Consider the following 18,271-nt stretch of genomic DNA (forward strand, 5'->3'; position numbering starts at 1 on the left):
AGTAAAATAAACAACAAGAAATTACCGAGAAAAAAAACATGGTTACACTACACAATTCCAATCAATACTTGATTACTTTCACAATAACATATAATAATCATTATAAATATAACTGAACACAAGCAAAGCAAGCACTGAATTGTTCTCAATTATTTTTCTTCCTCAGAAGAAAATAAAAAATCATTCAGAATCTGAATGTAAACCAGCAATCTCTTCCTCGGAACCCCCAATAGCTTTCCAAATTTTACATGTTATCTATAAAATAAATTGATTGATGAGAGAAAAAAAAATTACAAAGGATAATTAAGTAACTAAGCGAAAATAATATCGGTATGAATATTATTTACAAGTAAAGAAAATCTATAATATATATACGATTGTAAAGATTAATATACGATGTACAGACAATCATGAGCATGATTCTGATACGCTTTGATCTTGTATTCTGCGATCCGATTTTCAGGTACATTATACACTTTCTACTATAAATCAAAATTTAAAGTAAGTAGGTAGGTATAATTATCAAATTGTTGATAATATGTGTACATGTATACATTTGTCCTTCTAACTCACTCATACAAAAACATATAGACTGAGATCTTGACTAGAAGTATAAGCGACTTCATACTGTAGCTTACCTTGTTTGTAATTTCTCACCTGTCCTCTAACCTTGAAATAATATGTAAGCATAAGTACGTAGTATGCGTAGATTTATCTAGCTATTATCTCCTCTTAAAAAGTAGACTACCTAGGAGTGTGATAAAACTTGTTATAATTTCATAGGATTATCAACTGACTACAATATGAATCTATTATTATTATAAACACTTTGATAGATCATAATAACATCGATAATAGATGTGATTCACACTTCTTTTCAACTACTTTTTTTAAATTTTCAAAAAGCGTTAACTTCTTGTTTACTGAAATTAAACAAACAAGTGTAACTGTGTATGCAAAAATCTTGAAGAGACTATGGAAAATATAAAGTCAACGGTAGCAAAAGAAAATGAAGAGCAAAAGGTTGGAGAGAGGGGAATGCGGAGCTATAGAAAAGTAGACAGATTATCTGGAAAAGTATGACAATAAGAATAAAAAAACTGATTCATCTCATTCGACTACCTTTCTTTAATGTGATGTAACTAATTCATCAAGTACAGATTAGTATACTCAGCTTTGAACTACACTTCATGTACGAGACCAAGTTATACTACCCATCTGATTGAACCAAAATAGTAATTGAAAACTGAATGCCTTATCCATCCACTAAGCCCTCATTCCATGTCTTAATAGTATAAATTTATCAACTTTCTCTGAAAGCTAATTTAAATGATAATAAAATTTATTATCAGAAAGGGTTTTGTGGAGATTTAGTATTTTCATAGTTGCAAGCGTGAGTCAATTGAAGCTAGACCACCAAGGAAAACCTGGAAGTACTAGGCGGCCGTTTCGTCCTGTGGTGGGACTCCTCTGGCGCGAGGCTGGTAGGTCCTGGGTTTGAATCTCGCGAGGCGAGGTCTCAAAGGTAACTTTACTGTTTAACAAATCAAATTAAAAAAACAACAAAATAACACTTCATAACTTACTTTTTCAGCCATATTATGTCTATCTGTAGAATTCAATGAAGCTATTTCATCACGTATTCTTGGTAAATGTTTAAAAAATTCTTCAAATTCATTTTCATCATTGAATAATGAATCGAAATGTTTATTATCATTTAAATTGACTTTGTTTATATTATTGGATAAATTATTTATTAAATCTAAATGATTTTCATTATTTAAAGATTTGCTTTCAATAGATTTCAAGCGGTTTAAATTATTTTGACCTTTTAATTTAATAGAAGAAAAAGAAGAAATTCGAGAATGGTTTTTTTTAGAAAAGACTTATGAAAAAATATACAGTACAATCTGATTATAGTGAGAGGGTGGGGAGAAGGGTTTAAGACTCCCAAAAAATTGGTCACAGCGATCTAGTTACTTTTATTCACTGCCTTCTCGTGGCACGGGTGTTGTTCACGAAAGTGAGAGGATGAAAAGCGAATGTACGGCGCTTTAACCGGGTTGGTGGACAAGGCGAGTCCACCTAGGGGAGTTGGAAAACCCTGATTCCAAACCAATGATGTACATGGGCTCCCGTATCCTGAAGGAACGAATGGCGTATGAATCAATTGTTGGTCACCGCCTACCATGGGACTGTATCTCCTCACGATGCTCCACTGCCTTGTGGATCAGACCTTTAGGTCAAAGGCTCCAGGTGTGGCTCCCTAAGAAAACCACCTGCTTCAGTTTGGGCACCTGGGCAATATCACAGCCCTCACACAAAGTGTGGTGCATATGTATCCGGTGCCCTTTGTACCAATATGTATGTGATTAAATAAATAAATAATAAACAACATTCTCAGAACATTTATCAAATAACTCACCTTTGAAGTCAATAAATCATTTTTTTAGACATCACGAATAGTAATATTTTCAGAAGGGGTTTTGTAGAGATTTTAGTAATTTTATAGTTGAATTTATGAGTCAATTGAAGCTAGACCACCATGGAAAACCTGGAACCACTGGACGGCCATCTCGTCCTATTGTGGGACTCCTCAGCAGTGCTCATCCACGATCCCACCTCGCAAGATTCGAACCCAGGACCTATCAGTCTGGCACGTGAGCGCTTAACCTCTAGACCACTGAACTGACCGGCATACAACGGCGTTAATGTCAAAATTTAACCAATCCAGGAAATTGATCAACCGTCCACCATGAATGCGCACTGTTGAGGAGTCCCACAATAGAACGAAACGGCCTTCCAATGCTTTCAGGTTTTCCATGGTGGTCTAGCTTCAATTGACTAATGGATTCAACCATAGTAATATTTCATGCGACGTGATTTTATTTTACAGATTAGTAAAAATATCAATTAGATATTCGATAAATACAATTATTCCTCCTGTAGTGATAAGAATTCGGACTTGTAACTGACCTCACTGATTAGTTACTTTAATGAAATTTAAATTGTGTAAACATACAGTAGAACTTTAATTTGTACAAAATGAAATTGATGCAGCAAAAGTTTTTCGTGATAACTTGATTCGATGTACATAAGTAGCAGGTTGTACGTTGTGACTAACTGATCGTTTCAATTAATAAATTAACTCCAAGTTTGCCATATTATCTTAGCAATTAACAGTAAGCGATAAAAATAACCTGGCAGATATATCTTTAAGGGTCGGGAGAGTGGGTAAACAAGTATAAGTAGACAGGTGAATAAGTCAGAAAAAAATCTATCAGCAAATTATTTTCTTTACTATTATCATGCGAAAGAAATTCCTGATAATAAAAATAGTACTTATATACCTTTAGGCTTCATATTTGGCCAAATATGTGTTTCCAATATAGATATTATTCGTTTTACTCCAAATTCTTCGCCTGAAAACGAAATTCCTCAAAAATCATTAATTGTAATATACAACTTTACTAATTTCAAAAATAGATATTCTGCTAAACAGTGGATTACTAGCAAAAGTATGGATTATTAAAAATGAAAATAGTCAGAACAACTTACCGAATGCTTAGTAAGATTTTCTGTGACTATAACAATGACATCTGTTGCAGCGAACATACAAAGCCAACTCTTAATAAAAATCATGATCGAATATGCAAAATTATCTCAACAAATCCTATCATTTTGTAGTGATATTTGACAGGTTAGAGGCTGTTGAAATTACAAGAATAGTCAGTTAGTAATCAAATGATTCCCTAAAACGAAATATAAGGCATGCTACTGTATTTTCAACTCCATCTGGACCCCTTCTAAGGTTAGTCCTGATCCTAGGCCCGGATAAAGAAGGGTTAGGCATGGACTTAGCAACCCAATCCCGTAAAAAAGGACCTTGCTAAAAAAAGCTAATTGTGTTACCCATGATATCGATTTTTATAATTCCTGTCCAATTATATTATCTACATACTGATGATGGTGACTTTAACTTCAATTTTATTGGAGTTGATTTTTTACTTCAAGATCTACTAAGTAATTACCAATACATAGATAATATAAGTTCGTTAGGCAGAGACAGTGACAAAATAAACTTCTTCAGAGTACCCTGAGCAAAAATCGAAGAAAGATGGTGTTACAGGACTAACATGTAATGACAGTTAGTTAAGAAATGAACAGTGGTGCGATTGTGCGAATATTACTTAACTCGGTTAGGAAATAGTATCAGGCCTGACTGACTACTTACTAACGAAATATCGCGACCACTACATGGATTTATCTTGGCACCTGCCAACTTATACCACCAATAGCACTAGTCCAACCAGACAATTATCAAGAGGTGAGTACAATGTAAAGGAGTGAGCTCTTTTCTATACCATGGCTGTGAAATATAACTGCTGATTGAGACAAGTATACGGATACAGTTATTAGACAACAAATACTTTCGTAGTACTGATCGCGTTTAGTGGAACCATTGAATAAGTAATGTTCATCTAGATGCAAATTCTAAGAAATAAGGGCAAGTTAGTTGTTAAAGTCGTGTACCTGTACTGATCGAAGTGATTTAATCCGATATTCTATTTATCTTATACCAGGCTATACTGACTTGTAACGCTGGTTTGAGTATAAGTATGCCGATAAAATCTAAGAGCAGTCACATAAACACACACTATCCATTGAAGTTATTGACTGTTGGTTTTAATTGTACAGGGAGGTCCAGGTTTTACCACAACCAATGATTAGGGGTCTTAGGTGACGTGATTTAAAACCAGCCTCAAAGGTGGAAATGTATTCATTCAAAATGTATTCATCTTCAACTAGATCTCGAACTTCATATTATTCACGACTTCATTCACTTTCCGACTTTTTTCTTTCTGGCCCTCAGCTTTCCGCTGTTATTACTGGTATTATCTCTACACCTCTTCGTTTTTCTCATGTTGCTTTGTATTTGCTGTGCTGACAAGAAGTGTAATAAGTCGAAGCAATAAATATTTATATTGGGTCTTACTTTGTTTATGTGTCTGCTTTGGTGAGTTTGTTTGAGGAAAATCATATTTTTAGAAAAACCCACTGAAAGGAATAATACATACCACTAACCTTAACAATCCGATTACTAAAACTGAAAATAAGTGTAATAAGCACAGACGATCCTCAGATGAAACAATCGATATATTAACAGGACTTAAAAAGGCCAATAAGCAAAAACCCAATACCTTCTTCAATAGTATCTTCATTTGGAGAAATTTCAACAAGCTCAAACTCATGATCCAGAATAATGCGTGTCATAACCGAAAAAGCATCTGATTCAGAAGGAAACAAAATAGACGGACTAACAGTATGGCACACTAGCACCCGTATGGATACGTCATGACTAATAGCCAAGCTCATCAGTTTAAGAGCATCATTCCAACTAGAAACCTTAAGGAGAAAATGGATATGAACAAACAGAAAATATATCAATGTAGAGCGAACGAACTCACGAAAGATCAGAAAAAACGAGGCGCTAGTCGTGATTAACAGGTTTAGTGATGCGACTGCATGACAAATACGCTAATGAGTATGTGGATAAAAAAGCACGTGAAGCATTGAATCACAAAACGTCAACTATACACTAACGTATTTATAGCAAGATTAATAACCCAATGTTTGCCCTAGCATGGGAAGGGATATTTGATAAGCTCCAAATTAGGACGAAGCAAATAGATAGTGTTTATCCGTCTGTAATCAATATCTTGCCTTGATCATTGATGAAATATCTTCTCAAATTATTCATTGAACATTATCTAATGAAACAATAATATTCTGATTTTGCTTTTCTTAATTGATCCTTCATCAATTTATTATCCTAGAAATTCGGTAATTGGAAGTGATAAAATGATGCACCACATTTTTCGTCAACTTTTATCATTACCCGAAACATAACGCGAATTAGCGTATAATTACAATTTTCTCCCTCGTTTAACCAGTCTTTAATAGTGAGCTAAAATGATGGAACCGGATTAAGTCGTGTTTTTATATTTCTACAAAATAAGGGTGCTAGTTATACAAGCGATAAATGTAAGTTAAATGCCTTTTGATTTACAAAGTAATAAGGTAAAGAAAGGTGAGTCCTTCTACATAGGACTAAGGACTTAATAATTAATAAATAATTAGCCTATTATCAAAGTGGCGTTACGCTAAAGAATCGTGAACTCAGATATACATTGTTTACTATCCTAATTTAAGAAGAATCGGTTTGAATATCCAAGGTTAAAGTACACTGAATAGTGGAACCGAATTCATGGTTTAAAAAAGTGAACTGATAATTCCTCCATTAAGCACTATTGTCTGTTACTGATAAGTAAAAGATAGTAAGGATTATAGTACATGGGCTTTTCAGGAAAGAGCGCTTACAGAATAAAAACTGCCAATGCATCTCTACAAAAGGCATATCACACTACTGCATATACTTGATACTCGCTCTCAATCTAGAGAAAAATTCGTGGTTTTAATAGTGTGAACTCATCAGCTAAGAAGACTACGGTATCATGGTCATTCTTTGTGTCCTTCCAATCCAGCAGCCTTTAATATTTCCAACCACAATATCCTTCTTTTACTAAACAAGAAAACAAAAAAGCGGAAATAAAGGAAAACTTTGTAAAAATACTGAAGACATTCTTTCAAGACAGTGTGAATATGAGTGACGATGCATTAAATTGTTTTTTGTCTCTGCCCGAGGTAAGTGGTACGAATTTTTCCATTGAGGAGAAATATCTCGAAGTTAACACTTTCACCTTTCTCAAATTGTCTACTTTTTTCCGATATTAACACTGAATTGTCCACATTTACCCGAAAATAAAGTAACTTAGTAGTTTCTTCTAATCATATCCCAGACCAATGTTTTTCAGAGTATAATCCAGCATTCCTCTGTCATTTGTTTTAAAATTATTGCATCTATCCCCAGATTAATGTATACATACTCTGAAACACTTCAGAGTTGGACATAACCAGAATGAAATATGAGCGCACTCGAATTTCAGTTATATAATAGGTCGCAAACAGTGATATCCGGTATCATTGTAATGCGACAGATGATACTACTATAAAGAACACCAGTCAAGAAACTCGACTAGGGATTAGCTAGATTACAGATACCTTTATAGATTGAAGAGTTGAAAGCAAAAGATAGATTTACAAGTACACTGATTAAGTTTTCAGTTTATTTACTATGTAGATGGCTATGAAAACTAGGCCGACGGATAATCAGTCGAAAGCCTCAATCGGATCAATTTTATCCTACCTTATTTATTTATTTATTTATTTAATCACATATATATTGGTACAAAGGGCACCGGATACATATGCGCCACACAAAATAATGAGAATGGGAGAAGGAAGAAGATGCGTATATATAAAAGAAAAAAAAGAAAAGGAGAAGAGTAGTGATGAGGGGAACTGAATGTACAACCAGAAGAGCTCTCTCAGTTAGGATAGTTATAGCCACTCTTTATGAAGAAAGTAGAAGGTTACAGCAGGACCGCCATTGGCTTCTATTCTGAGCCATATCTGATAACGTCTCTAGCCACTGTGTTGCACCATCTCTCGGACCCCAGCCAGGGAGTCGTGAAGGACCAACAGAAGCTAGCCCTTTGCAGCTCTCTTTCATGCCACGACGCCATGTCATACACTGACCTCCTCTCCGCTTTTTCCAACCAGTCCCAGAGTCGGCAAATAATGCACGGCGTGGAAGTCTCTGGGACGACATTCGTAAAACATGTCCAAGCCACCGAAGTCGGTGTTTCAAGATGGTGACACCAATCGAATTATCGTCTCTGCGCCCGAACACACGATGCCGAACCTCTGCATTACTAACATGGTGTTGCCACTGAATGTCAGCAATCCTTCGGAGACAACGATGATCGAACACAGAGAGACGTCTAACAACCTCAACTCGGAGGCCAGGTTTCACTAGCATAGAGCAAAACTGCTCTCACCGACGCGTTGTAAATCCGACCTTTTACAGCCAGACTAACATCACGAAGGCGCCAAAGATGGCCCAGATTGGCATAAGCCGCTCTGGCTTTCATTATACGTGCATCAATCTCATCACTCACGCCCCCAGCAGCACTTATATAGCTACCTAGATACACGAACTTCTCAACTACTTCAATCTGCTCACCATCTAGGGTGAGTACAGGATGAGAATCCCGCCAGTCTTGTAGGAGTACCTTGCACTTGGAGGGTGCAAAGCACATACCGTACCTGCGGACACTGATTGCCAACTGATTAAGTGCTGATTGCATGCCTTGGGCATTATCGCACAGTAAGACAATATCATCCGCATACTCGAGGTCGAGAAGTCGTTCTCCAGGCAACATATCCACACCGCCATTACTTACATCCATCAGAGCTGTTTCCAGGATGTCGTCGATGGCAAAGTTGAAGAGGAATGGTGAGATCGGGCAACCCTGCCTAACCCCACTGCTCGAATGGAACAAGGGAGAAAGGTGGTTGTATGCCCTCACTCTGCCTGAGGTGTTCGTATACAGGGCCTTTAAGATGTTAATGAACTTCTCAGGCACACCCTTCTTCAATAGACAATCCCAGAGAACAGTCCTGTCCAACGAATCGAAGGCAGCCCTGATATCAAGAAACACTACGATTGTTGGCCTGCGATAAGTATGACGGTGTTCTAACATTTGGCGGAGGGTGAAGATGTGATCAATGCATCCTCCACCAGAACGAAAACCAGCCTGCTCCTCGCGAGTCAATCGTTCTCGGGTTTTAAACAACCTACGAAGAATGATAGAAGCCAATAGTTTGGACGCAATCGGAAGTAGACTTATCCCCCGGTAGTTATTGCAGGAACAACGTGAACCCTTTTTAAAGATAGGGACGACTATTGACTCATTCCATGATGTTAGAACACTTTCTTGCTCCCAAACCTTTGCAAACAACGCAGTCAGTTCCTTAGCCAGAAAGTCACCACCATCTTTAAAAAGAGCCGGAGGTAAGTCATCTGGGCCAGGTGATTTGTAACGTTTCAAGAGTTGGAGTTCCTTGCGGACTTCCGCCTCGTTTGGTGGATCAGTCGTCACCGGCCATGGGGGGCAGGACAAACTGGTTGATGTTGCCGGAGCAGCAGGCCAGTTGAACTGCCCTTCGAAAAATTCCGCCCATCGTCCAAGACGTCGAGAGATGTTTGTGATTGGCATCCCATCATCCTCGTAGATTGTTTCACTCACACCAGACTTCTTGCTGCCAGTGGCTCGGATGAGTTGGAAGAGCTTCCGGCAGTTACCAGATGCAGCTGCTGCTTCCATCTCATTAGCATGCTCCGACCACCAGGCTTCTCGGTCCTTACGCAAGCTTTGCCCAATTTCATTACGTAACAGCCTTCGTTTGTGGTCATACTCACGGTCACCCGGAGTAGACCGACGGGCTTCCATCAGTTGTAAGGAGCCAGAAGAAACCCAGTGCTTGTAAGCGGGACGTTTCGCGAAGCCGCAAGCGGCTTTACTCGCCATTTTCATGGCGTCGTGAAGATGCAACCAATGCTCATCTATACTTTTCGGTGGGATGGTAGCTAGCCTATAAGCTAGCTCCGCTCGATACTTACTTGCAACAGAAGTTGCAGCCAGTTTACTAACATCGATCCGTTGGTGGTGGTCAATCCTTCGGCCACTGAAAAGTAAGGTGAGATTGGCGCAGACCAGGGCATGATCAGACTCCAGATAGGTACTCCAAAAGGAGCGGCAGTCTTGTACACAACCACGCCAGCGGTAGCTGATCGCAATGTGATCAATCTGAGTCCAGGCTTGGGATGCAGAGGGAGGACGCCAGGTAGCACACCGGCGATGACTGTGCCGGAAGTTAGTGCTGGCCAGAAACAGGTTGTGGTCTGTGCACAGTTGCAGCAAACGGTCCCCGTTATCTGTCCTGCGACCAACAAGTCCCCATCGGCCACCTAGACGACTCTCTTCTGTGCCTAGACGCCCGACCTGAGCATTCAAGTCTCCGGCTAGTACTACAATATCTGTCGAACGCGCTTTCTGGAGAAGAACTGTTAACTGGTGGTAAAACTCATCCTTGATTGCATCCAGGCTGCAATCTGTCGGGGCATAGGCGGAGATGACGAAAAGACACCGATTCTCACGCCGATTTCTTCTCACTTTGATGGAACTTTCTAATCTAACAGCACATAACCGACTGTTAATGGGGATCCAATCGATTAGTGCTGCCTCAGCTCTAGCGCTTAGTGCGACACCAACGCCAGCAAGACCAGACGAAGATGCCACAGGGTCCCCGGATAAGCGCACGTGAAACAAGCTTTTCGAGGCGACAGATGGAGAGCGAATTTGTAGTACTTCACTAGAGTCTTGAATACGGGTCTCGGATAGACAACAAACGTCAACATTAAGACCTTCCAAAGACATAACCAGCCCTATCTGTTGTCTGATATGCATTAGTGTGCGAACGTTGAAGGAAGCCAGCTTGAACGGCGTACGTGGTTTCAGAAAGACTGCTTCAGTATTCATAATCGGTGGAAGCGTTCACTTTCAACCAGACAGTGACTGGAGATCGTTTAGATAGGACAGATTTTCCACCAAGAGCGAGCTGCTGCATAAGTTGAAAAGTAAGGTTACACAAATTGGGGATAAAAGGGGGTGAAAAAGCGACGTAGTAAATAATAATAATAATAATAATAATAATAATAATAATGGTAATAGTAATAATAATAATGTAAATTGTCTCGCTTCTAATATGAGCGAGAATAGTATCGTCAATAGAATTCATCATTTCATTTATTCGTGTGTGGGCTGTGATACTGCCCGGGTGCCCAAACCGAAGCAGGTAGTTTTCTTAGGGGGCCACACCCCGAGCCTTTGACCGAAAGATCTGATCCACAAGGCAGTGGAGCATCATGAGGAGATGCAATCACATGGTAGCCGGTGATCAGCGATTGATTCACACGCCATTTGTTCCCTCAGGATACTGGAGCCCATGTGAACCATTGGTTTGGAATCAGGGTTTTCCAACTCCCCTAGGTGGACTCGCCTTGTCCACCAACCCGGTTAAAGCGCCGGACATTCGCTTTTCGTCCTCTCACTTTCGTAAACAACACCCCCGCCACGAGAAGGCAGTGAGTAGGACTTCCCTGGCAGAAGCTATATATTCGCTGGCCATGTGAGAGCATTTCGGGAGGGAGAGTGGACTCTCCCCACTCTCGGCCGTACCAGGGCATTTGGGGGCTATCCTACCTAACAAAACCCGTTTTGGAAATAAACTTCACATTGGTGGGGACGACCATAAGATGGAGTATTCTATAGTTTCGATTCTACGCCAGTATAAGAGGTAATACTATATTTGTCTTTTCTACACGAGTTCCCCTAACACCTAAGTTCTAATAGTACAATGCTGATGGAAAAGTTTAAAGTATCACTACCGAAGGGCACTTTAATGATATGAAAGATAAATTGGTCAACCGTCATTATGGAAGAAAAGGAACTGTTAGCAACACTTCGTTGACTTTCGCGTTCCGCTGTTTAAAAGCATACATCAGCTTTTCGCAACATCACTGTAAGTCTTACCTTATTTTATAGTAAATTTGTAGTAAATATTTCACAAAATGTATCCACAACTGTCGGTTGCTGCCCCACTTCAGAACTCAATCGACGGAAACGCTGCTTCTTATTGACAACACTACTATTGCAATAACTTTCTAAAGCCTTACCAATTTTTGTTAAATAAGTGTCTTTTTAAACCTACACTAAGTTCGTTTGCATCGAGTGTGTTGAAAAGAATTAGATGTAGCAGGTAGGCGTTAGAGTTTATTAGTATTTTGTTTGAACTAAGAAGCTTCTTTAGTAAATAAACACAAACCTTGTACTAACTACCTTTTCTAAATTATGGTAGATAATTCTGTCAGTCACAATGTGAAAGTTTTACTGTCACTCAAGTGTAAATAATATTGGCAACCAAACATGCTTCATAGAAATCACTCTTCTGAATCATGTCAAGTGCGCAGAAACTGTGGTAGCCCTGGGGAATTAAAGATGAATTTCCTGGGTAGACAGACGATAGGAAATAATTTCACTAATTCTTATGAAAATTTGACTACCTGGCGTGTTAATTGTGGGGAAAAGTAGACGATTTGGAAAAGGTGAGTGTCAATTCTGTAGTACTTATCTCGGAGAGAGACAAAAGACAAGTTGGTGCGTCGTCACCTATATTAACACTGAATTTCCTGAGATAATATCTCCAGTATTTACACAACGTTTACTTTTATTTTATCTTTACAGTTTGCTTGGAACGTGTTATTGTTAATCATTAAAATAAGATGGTACAGGTAACAGTATCCTTACCTTATCCCCAGAAAAGCAAATGATAACTCCGTGGACATTGATAAAATCTGGTGATTTATTAAGAGCACATAATTTATCTAACGATCGAATAATTATATCAGCCGAGTAGTATTTGCAATCGATTTTGAGCCCAAACTTTGAATCACATACTGTAGACACTTGTATTTATCAAATTAAATTGAGGTCTGTAACGTACAGTTATCCAGCAATGTTCTTAAGTCACAACCATTTTCCGAAGCATCAATATATACAACCTCAGGTAAAGCCATCAGACGACCTTGAAAACTTCACATTATGCGGTGATGGTGACCAAACACCAAACTCAAATGGTTCAAATGCTTGTGGACGGAATAGAAGAAGCTTTCGCTTAACAGGCTTCCGTGTCTAGTAGCAGTGGATCACCAGTACCTCCAGACAAGAACCTAGGTATATTAACGATAATAGAGGAAAAAATGAATTTGGTAAATCATAATAGTATGTTATCCTTAGTCCTTAAGAATAAGTCAAGTTTCCTCTTAAAGGACTCCTGGGAAGTCGCTTGGACCAGCTCAGTCGGCAGCGAATCCTAGCATTTGACAACTCTTACGGAGTAGAAGTTGTGTCTACAGTCTGTTCTGCTATGTTGGGTCATGTTGGAAATGTCACTTGAACTAGCTCACTCAGCAATAAACTCCACCATTAGACTACTCCCACGGATTCGGTGTGCCTACATCCCGTTCTACCATGTTGTGTCTCCAGTTTCTGGGTCTTACCCCTATGATTTATGTTAGGAATGAGCCTAAGTTGGCATTTAAGAGGATGACTGGGAGCACTTAGGATGCTATATGTCGTCGTGAGGTCACCTTTGAGACTCTTAAACTCTAATGGATAAAGATCGGGTGATTTGAAGCGTTCTACATAAAGCTCGAATTTGAGTTCCCGAACTAATTTCGTAACTCATCTGTGAATATGTTCCAATGTATCCTCATACTTTTGGAGTGAGGGAGGAAACACTATATGCGTAGTCTGCTACATGTCTCATATGGACTACATTACACTTTGAAGTGCTAATTCTAAGTCAGTTGTTATTTGCCTAACTTTGAAGTCAAGTCAGGTCCTCTTTAAGTGCCAGCTATTCGTAAATTAGTTTTGTCTGATACTGAAGCTTATCTTCCGTTATCGTCTTTGTGCATTGGTTCCTTGATTGTATGAACCGCCTAGATGTGTTGTCGTTACTAGTTTATTTATTGTACGCCTAGAAGTGCCTTTCGCATGCTGCAAGAATTCTCATTCAGTGTCCACATCAAATTGGGTTTGGGCTTCCCAGTCCACTTATTGTAGATTGATCTGTAAGGCAGACACACCTAACGGTTTAAAATTCCGACGTCTGTTGTTAGTTCAACAAATATCCATCAGGCTTATGCCACGCCTACTCAAAATACTGATGTAAAAACAGTGTTATATAAGGCGTAATTCTGTGAAAGATTCACATTTTTAAGATAAGAGGTAGAGGGCCTGTGTCACTCCATTTTTGTATGCTTTTATGTGTACCTGCATGTTTCTAAATAACTTTTGAGGAAGCAGAAGCCACATATTTCAGTGGTAGACTCCAAGGGTTGTTCACCAGCTGTGGTAGCCCGTTTATCATGGAGATAACTAGGGTCCTTAGCTTATGAAACAGTTTGATGTGTTCTCTGAATGTTCTTGACTCGTTGAGAATGAAGGAGAGAATTTTTCTGGTCAAAATAAATTTCTCAGCTTGCCGCTGCATATAATTATGTGCCTCTTAGTCAAATAGTGGACATTATCAAACATTAAAGGTTGTTTATTGCAGAACAAGTTAAGTATCCGTAGAATCGTACAAACATCGGTCTTTCCAAACTTCAAAAAATACTAAGTCCTTCCTAACTTGCTTACTTATTTATGCTGTTGTGCCTCATGGAGAACCATAGGCCGACCACCAGCATTCTCCATCCAACTCTGTCCTAGGCCATCCTTTCCAGTCGCTATTTATCCTTTTGATGTCTGCTTCCGAATTCCGACACAATGTGTTCTTCGGTGTTCCACTTTTTTCCACTTCTCTTCAGAATTCCAAGTTAGCGCTTGCCTCGTGATGCTGTTTGATGATTTCCTCGATGTATATCTTGTTCACTTCAAGTGTCGTTTCCTAATTTCCTCCTCATATGGGAACTGGTTTGTTCTGTCCCACAGTAGGTTATTGCTGATGGTATCTGGTCAACGGACATTGAGTATCTTGTATAGATAATTGTTTATAAATACCTATACTTCTTTGATGATGATCGTAGTAGTTCTCCACGTTCCAGCTCCGTACAGTAGGACTGTCTTACGATCGTATCGAAGATTATGACTTTAACATTAGTTAACAGTTGGCTTATTTTCAATATCCGGAATAGAATCTGTATCATCTCCCTGTGTTGACTGATAATAAGAAGTGGTTAGGGCTTCCGAATTTTCACCATGAAGATTGACATTTGTATTTTTATTTGTTTCGGTTTTTCATATTCGTTTATTAAAAACGCTGTGGCCACTTTTTACTTTAGTAAACGTTGTATTTTTCTTTCTTATTAGAAGCATCACCGGCACTTGAGAATGTCTCAGAGATATCATAGCCTTGTATGTTGGAAGAATCCTCAACCATTGTCACAGTGATAGTCACCTCCCTACTGTATTTCAAGATCTTGCTTTTTCCTTTGTGTATGTTGAGGCCTATTGATGCAGGGGCTACTGTTTCATTAGTTGTCTTCGTCTGCATTCGTTCGCGTGTGTCGTATAAGGGGGTTATGTGATCTGAGAAGTCCAAATCGTCTAATTCATTCTGAGATGTCCATTGTATTCCTTGCTTCCCCCCAGGTGTCGATGTCTTCATAATCCAGTCAGTTATTAGGAGAAAGAGGAATAGAGAGTGTAGACAGCCTTGTCTGACTCCAGCCCTTACTGGTAATGCATCTGTCGGCTGTCCTCCATGCACGACTCTGCACTGTAGTCCGTCGTATAAGTTCTGGATAATGTTAACGATCTTCTGAGGGACTCTATAGTGTCGAAGAAGTTTCCATAATGTTCTCCGGTGCACACTGTCAAACGCCCACTCATAGTCAATGAAGTTGATGTATACTGACGAGTTCCACTGAACTGATTGTTCCACGACGATCCGTAGTGTCTTGATTTGGTCTGTGTACAACCTATCCCTACGGAATCCAGCCTGTCAATCTCGAAATTGAAACCCTACTGAATCTTTTATCCAGTTCAGTGTGAGGCCTCTGCAACTCTCACATTTGCTCAGATCTCCTTTTTTGGTATCTTATGAAATATCCTACTACTCAGTCTGTCGACACTTGTTCTTCCTCCCAAATTTTCTAGAATAGAACGTGGAGCATGTTTGCTGTTACTTCAATGTCTGACTTCAGTGCTTTAGCAGGCTTATTGTCAGGTCCTGCTTCTTTCCCACTGTGGATTTGTTTGATGACCATCCCAATTTCTTCCGTCGTTGGAGGAATGATATCTATAGGAAGGTTCGTAGGTGCTGCTTCGATATCCGATGGATTCAATGGAGCTGGTCTATTCATGAGTTCCTTGAAGTGTTCTACCCATCCGTCCCTCAGTCCCTGAATTTCAGTGATTGTCTTGCCTTCCCTGTTCCTGACTGATCTCTTTGGTTTACTACATTCCCCTCCCACTTCCTCCGTTGTGTCATATAGTTGTTTCATATTTCCTTCTCTTGCAGCCTTTTTCTCCGTCGTTGCTTGCTCTTCCATGTATTTCTGCTTATTAGCTCTAATGTTTCTCTTCACTTGCTTGTTCGCTTCTGCGCATTCAGCTTATGTTATGACTTTGTTCTTGTTCGACTGCTATTGAATGCTGTCTTTTTGTTCTTCCTTTCTTGAATCTCTTTCAGGGTTCCCATAGAGATCCATTCCTTATGATGATGCTTCTTGCAGCCCAGAACCTCCTGACACGTTGAAGTTAGTGCTTCTTTGATACCTTTCCAATTGTCTCCCATCGTAGTTTCTTCTTCTGTGAGTAAATTTTGCAAGGCTCGAAACCTGTTGTTGAGAGCGATCTTCAATTCGTTAAATTTGACATTATTTTGAAGGAAGGCTGTATTGAAACTTTGTAATGCTATTTCCCAAGTTGCCCAGTACTTCAGTTTCAGCTTGACAACCACTGACTAGTGATCTGAAGCACAAATGACAATGTTTTCAAGAGTACTTGTAATGAGGAATACTGAGATGGTATTTTCTTTCTGAAACAAAGGAATGCCTCTGGACTTCACACTTATTCAAAATGAAATTAACCACACTCTTCTCAACCACTTTCGAAAAAACCCGCTAAATAAACTATGCCGTTGTTGTTCGAAATCAATATACAAGATAACACGGGTACAGTGATAGGGAAAATATCTTTTACCGATTCAGAGGATCACAGTATGTTCTGAAAGCATACTCTTCACTAAACATTTGGAAAATCACCTTTTTGGTTGATCGTAAGGCAGAGAGACAGAAGCAGGAGGGAGCATAAATTATGTCACTAAAACTGTTATTCCCCCTTTTAGTGCTCATCCTTAGTAATATTTTACCATTCGATGGTCGCTTCTTTGATAGTCTCCATGATTTGGTAGTCGCTATCTTTATCGCGCCCTTTTGAACGAATATCTCATAACAGAGAGTCTGTAATGGCATTGAACCCTGGCCAAACGACTCATACACATTGACTATCTTTTGCACTTAATTGAGACTTTCGTAGCATCACTCCAAACCATGACTGCACAAACACTTATTCTAACGTCATATCTTACCGAAATAATAAGTTATTTAGTTATTAATTTATTTTGCTTTATTTTACTTCACTACTCCTTTGACGATACATACATAGTCGTTTATTCTTGTTCTGTGTTCATAAACACGCTTATTAATCTATTTACGTATTTCACGTCTCCTCTGTTTCTATTTCCTTAGTTTCTTCCTTTCCTTCTTTAAAATCAATTCAATATTCTTCTCAATTACACATATCCTGATCTATTATTAATATTTTATTCTCTTTTGCTTTCCTTTCTCGTTTGGAAAAATGGCAAATATATTGCTAACATTATTGAAACTTGTGTATTATTGCCTTTTTGAAGAAACTCGAAATGGTTTCTTCACGATACTTATGTACCCATAAGATTTTTGTTAATGATAATAATAATAATAGTATGATTACTGAAAAGATCTACATTCAACACCTGACACAAAGAAAAGTTTAACAATGGAGAACGCGGGAAAATTAGTTTAATTAATCTGATGACATGGGTCAGCCTTGCTTCGCAGTCATTCTTGTGTAACTTACCTCTTTTATTCATATTAAACATATTGTTCTATCTCCAGCCTAAATGTGTTCTCCATCATATATTGGTGATTCTTATGATAGGACGAGTCAGTGCAGACAATGATGTGACTTCCACATAAAACCTTATAGATTAGTAGTCACATCATGGAAAATCTACAATTCTAGGATTACGTCTATTATTAGAGCAATATTAATAAAGAAGTAGACCATAGTTCTACAGGTCCATCTGACGTGTGTTTTGCGATTCCCACCCAAAAGAATACATGTATTTGCAACATAAACACTCACTTCAACTTTGAATGTTTATGACTGAGTCCAGAGACTTAAGTGTCACTCTTATATGGACTTTGCCATCAATAACTGAATGTTGTGATAATTAGTATGTGCCCATTATTGATGTGTCCTCAATAAACATTCTAGATGGTATAATATAGTATTATTATACGAGTACATTTTAGTATGAACAGCTGATGCTGTGTAAGACTCCGAGATCAGATGCCCAGAGACTTAAGATATTCATCGATACGGGTATCCCACCTTGGTCAATAAAAACTACAAGTTCATCCAGAATGTAATCCCACCACTTTCTCCCCCCTCGAAAATTCTCAAAGACCAAG

The 18,271-nt window shown here is 38.8% G+C and overlaps 1 protein-coding gene across 1 annotated transcript; it reads right to left on the reverse strand.

The window, feature by feature from the left end:
* Positions 1–42: 42 nt before the first annotated feature.
* On the reverse strand, positions 43–12,601 carry Smp_073390 (hypothetical protein; the record flags this gene model as incomplete). The annotated part of the gene is made up of 6 exons (XM_018790171.1): positions 43–255; positions 1,587–1,828; positions 3,351–3,422; positions 5,202–5,406; positions 12,333–12,490; positions 12,529–12,601. The coding sequence occupies 6 exons, from the start codon at positions 12,599–12,601 to the stop codon at positions 181–183; spliced, it is 825 nt and encodes a 274-aa protein (XP_018655541.1). The 3' UTR covers positions 43–180.
* Positions 12,602–18,271: the final 5,670 nt, after the last annotated feature.

This window comes from Schistosoma mansoni, chromosome W (assembly GCF_000237925.1).
Source record: "Schistosoma mansoni strain Puerto Rico chromosome W, complete genome".
Classification (NCBI taxonomy): Eukaryota; Metazoa; Platyhelminthes; class Trematoda; order Strigeidida; family Schistosomatidae; genus Schistosoma; species Schistosoma mansoni.